Consider the following 4353-nt stretch of genomic DNA (forward strand, 5'->3'; position numbering starts at 1 on the left):
TAATTTATTTATTTTTTTTTTGCTGGTAACTTATTACATCAAAATATATTTTTATATCGTTTGCATGCAAAATAAGCGCGGTTATTTCGATCCATTGTGTAAAAGCGAAATATTCACACTACATAGAAGAGCAAATGAACATAACGAAAAGTATTTGACAGGTCCTAGATTTTCATTGAATGAGAAAACCTGTATGTTCCACAGAAAACCATCATAATAACTTTATATTCTCTCGTCATTTAGTAAACAATCTGCTTTAAAGAACTAAGAAACCAACATACTGATCTTAAGGACCAGCAACGTAACATCAATAACTTTTTTTAAATCCCCAAAGAGCCATATAGCCAAACTCAAGAACCCAAACTTACGCTTTTTAAAAACATAAGATTCTTTGCTGAACCCGAGAGCCATCGAAGAAGATTTTAAAAGACAAACCACTGTCAGCAATCATTTCCTCTGAAAGCTGTGAAGATCGATAAGAGCGCGTCGGTGGGACTGAGCAAAGGGCACACCGCTGAGCAACAGGTTTAATGTGCTCGCAATCGAATCAAAGCCATTGAGTGTGTTTCTAATGGGCAGATCATTGAATTCATTCGAGCTGCATTATCCGAGTGTCGCTCACCTGCGTCATGAGTCGATCAGCACCTGTGTTCTCCTCATCTTTAAAGATGATATCGGGGTTGTAGTTCGGTGTGAGCTCTTTAAAGCGCTCCGAGGTCCTGGTGATCTTACCCTCGTGTCTCCCACTGGCTCCCAGTGTCTTTTCGGCTACATTTGGACTAAACTGCTTGTAATTAACGGGTGTCAGTTTCTTTGGAGGCCGCCTTTTCCCATGTCCCCTCCCCGGCCCACAGCCCTCGTTAACAGGTGCGAAAATCAGGGCGCAGCCGACGAGGAGCCCAAACACCACGGGAAGACGCATTCCACCCCAACCCGCCGGGCACTCCGACACGGAGTGGTGCGGTGGCACAGCTCGCCGTTCAATGAGAAACTACCCCCCGGAAGAACCTTATTCCCCCCCACGGGGTAAAAGATGGGGAGGACAAAACCTCTACTTCTTTATCACCCTTATCCTCGCCATCGTCCGTGCGTAAAAGTCGCTTTACGCAGAGGCTGTCATGGAGAGACGCCGGAGAAAAGATCCAGTGATACCAAATGTTCAGTGCCCATAGAATACGAAACGCTGGTCTCTCGAGAAAATCACCGAAATAAGAGTGAGCAGGCAAGTCCATTTATTTATCTAAAAGATTATAGGAGAGAGAGATACCGGGTGACTCCGGCGCACACAAAAAGAGCGGTCAGACTCTGAGAGACTTCCGCGGCTGCTGTCTTTGAATGAGCACGTCCTTTGGCGCACGTCAAGTGATCTGAGTTGCTGGCGAACTGAGACCGCACCCTGCCAGTTTTTTGCCCCTCTCTATCCCTGCCCGCCACTCCTCCCCACGGGTCACATTGGGTGCGTCGTATACCCACCGGCTCCCTTTAACGCTTCACAGCGCCTGGCTTGGCAAACACAAGTCTTGGGGAAGAACTGTGGACTCAGACTCTCCCATTCATAGATCCACAAATAGAGAACGAGCCTGGCTGCTCCTCAAACAAACGTGAGCGACTGTTGCCCTCCTCTACCTGTTTATAACATTGATACGCTTAAGGAAACGACTAGAACCTGGCGCATTCGTTTGAATGATTGATCATTTATTGATCAGAAGACACCCGTTTGTTTAGACTGTTCTTTTTTTGGTGACAGGTGTAACGACGTTGCTTATGAGTCAAAGACAAGTGGATTTTTTTTCCTTTTTTTGTCCTGATCTATTAAGTTATGCAATATTACATAAAAGTAAAAGTGGTGTCTAGTAAGCAATTTAGTTTTCAAATATTAATATTTGAAAACACTTATTTGTCCAGCCAGATCAAATCCAGTGTGGTGTAACAAATAGGAAGGTTTTAAATCAAATTAAATAACTCTATTTAATTATTTTATATTAGATATTCATGACTTTAAAAATCATGACATTTGTACTAGATTTTAAAAATATTTCTCCTTTGTATCATTTTGGGCATCCTTATCTGCATTGACCCTCATAGGAATACATTATAGAAAATTCAGTTGAGCTGAAAAAATGTTGGTTTGTATATTACTCCTGGTTCTAGGTTCCATTCACATCAGTTGCTGAATGGATCTTATTTGTATCAGATATTAAGAGACAGAGCTCCAGTATGTGCTGGCCTGTGCTGAGGTAATGGGCAGTGGTGGGACCTGCATGAGGGGTTCACTATTCTAACTGAAGATGAAGCTGGTAAAGACGGGAGTGTATAGCTTGGAAGACTGTTACACAGGAGCAGCTCTATTCTACAGCACTGATAGAAGACGCTCCACTTACACAAGTCATGACTGTGTGGAGGTAGGCAGCGGTCAGCACCTTAAGAGCAGATATATCCATGACACTCGAACTCTGTTCAGTTTCTCCTTAAATGAGGGAAAGGAAACAGACCCAAGTCTTCCAAATTAGCTCTGCAAATATTTGCCGGAAAGGGGCTAGTGGTTTTGTGCCCATTTCAAAAGCACATTTAACAGACATGGTGTTTGGTGTTGATTTATTTTTTTATTATTTATGTCTGTAAATATCAAAGTATTTTAGGTTTGGAGGTTGGTATATCCTCATTTGGAACAAGGAGTAAAAGAGAGTAATTGAGCGGATGGGGAAAACACTACTGTCACTCTTTCAATCAAACTCACTTTCACTTTGACCATTTGGTACAGGTCAGTGTGAAACTGTGTGGTCATTTTACCCATCCCTCATTCTTACCATCATGGCCCATTGTTCCTCTAAACAATCATTAAATTATTATTCCTTCTCTGTTGGTTGTTTAAAAGTCTTTTATTGGCTATTTATATTTAACTCTTGTTTTCTACCTTAACTGGACCCATCCATCCATTCTCCAAACTGCATGTCCCATGTAGGATCACAGAGAACCCCACAGGCCAGTCCATCAGAGGGCTAACACAAACAGACATAGACACATTCACTCACATCTATTGGCATTTTTGGCTCTCCAATTCACCTGCATCTCTTTGGATTGTGGGGCAAATGAGCAGCAGATGAAACCCATGCCAACACAGGGAGAACATGCAAACTCCCCACAGAAAGGCCTCATTGCTCAGCTGGGAGTCCCAGGCTGTGTGGCGGCAGTACTACCCAATGAGCCACCATGCAGCCCTGTATCTGGACCGTTAATCTAAATAAGCACTTCATGAGTTACAGTCACTGGAGTCTTGAAGAAATTTCCCCTAAACTTACTGGTGACTTACTTCCACTAGCTCACCTTCCACAGATTTGATCTACAGGTACCCAAGTCCTCATGGGAACTAGGTATGTGTGAGCAATTCCAGCATGCATAAATGGAATGCAATGGATGAACTTGTTTTCAAATTTTTGCATCTTGACTCTGGAGATCACAAAGACACAATTACAGAGCGTCGGGATCCCACTGAGCATGTCCTCTTCCCTTTGATGGATGTAAATAAAGACATGGCTCCTTGCAGGCCTGCCTATTGAACTTGGCTGTTGACAATGCCTCAGAAGTGGTCAGATCCAGTCAGAAATCCCTTCTGCCCTCAAGAAAAGAGCCCACGTCCTTAAAGGCAACACAGCAGCGGCTGTTCCCTGTCAACCGGGCGATGGCAGTGGTTCAGACGCCAACCCAGGCTTTTTTAGCAAGAGTCCATTGATGTAGCAGAGTTATTAATTTGCCCTGTGAAATAAGAGGACACCCAGACTAAAACAGAGGGAGATGGGTGCCTTTCAAATAATGCCAGCCAGGGAGCCTTTCATCTGCTGTCATTGGGGTGAGTGAACTGGGTCTGCTGGGTTCTCACATGGGCACCAGGGCTACCCACGGAACTAACCAACAAAGGGTGTGCAGGAGGGACAGGGAGAGTGAGTGCCGAGCGGGAGGAGGAGAAAGAGAGAGAGAAAGAACATGGGCAACTTGGTATTTCTCCACTATTAACTGGTAAACAACTCTGTTTTTAGTTGTTTTTGTTCTTCGGAATGGCGTTCTTGTGGATTGTGGTGGGATTCGGTGTTCTGTGAGCCACTCTTTCACTCCCCTGAAGGTAATAGCAGCTTTTTTCCCCTCACCGCTTCCTGCTGTCCCTAAAACCTTCAGGGTAAAACCTGTAGGGTCTTAACAGCCTTCATACTCCACTAATTCTCCCTTTGGTGGAAGCCAAAGGCAATTTTACAATTAAACACTCATAGAAAAATGCAAAGGAAAAACCCTTAAAAGAAAAACTTTGTACCTTACCTACCCCTAAAACAGGGATATCCAATCCTGCTCCTGGAAGGCCAC

At 43.9% G+C, this 4353-nt stretch overlaps 1 protein-coding gene across 1 annotated transcript in view; it reads right to left on the bottom strand.

The window, feature by feature from the left end:
* LOC107668405 (indian hedgehog B protein-like) overlaps positions 1-1344 on the bottom strand; it is a 6614-nt gene extending 5270 nt beyond the window's left edge. Inside the window, exon 1 of the mRNA XM_016460276.1 lies at positions 623-1344. Within this exon, the coding sequence (XP_016315762.1) occupies positions 623-922 (300 nt within the window). The 5' untranslated portion in view covers positions 923-1344. The remainder of the gene's footprint in view (positions 1-622) is intronic.
* Between the last annotated feature and the right edge of the window lie 3009 nt (positions 1345-4353).

Source organism: Sinocyclocheilus anshuiensis, unplaced genomic scaffold, assembly GCF_001515605.1.
Source record: "Sinocyclocheilus anshuiensis isolate Anshui unplaced genomic scaffold, SAMN03320099.WGS_v1.1 scaffold1237, whole genome shotgun sequence".
Classification (NCBI taxonomy): Eukaryota; Metazoa; Chordata; class Actinopteri; order Cypriniformes; family Cyprinidae; genus Sinocyclocheilus; species Sinocyclocheilus anshuiensis.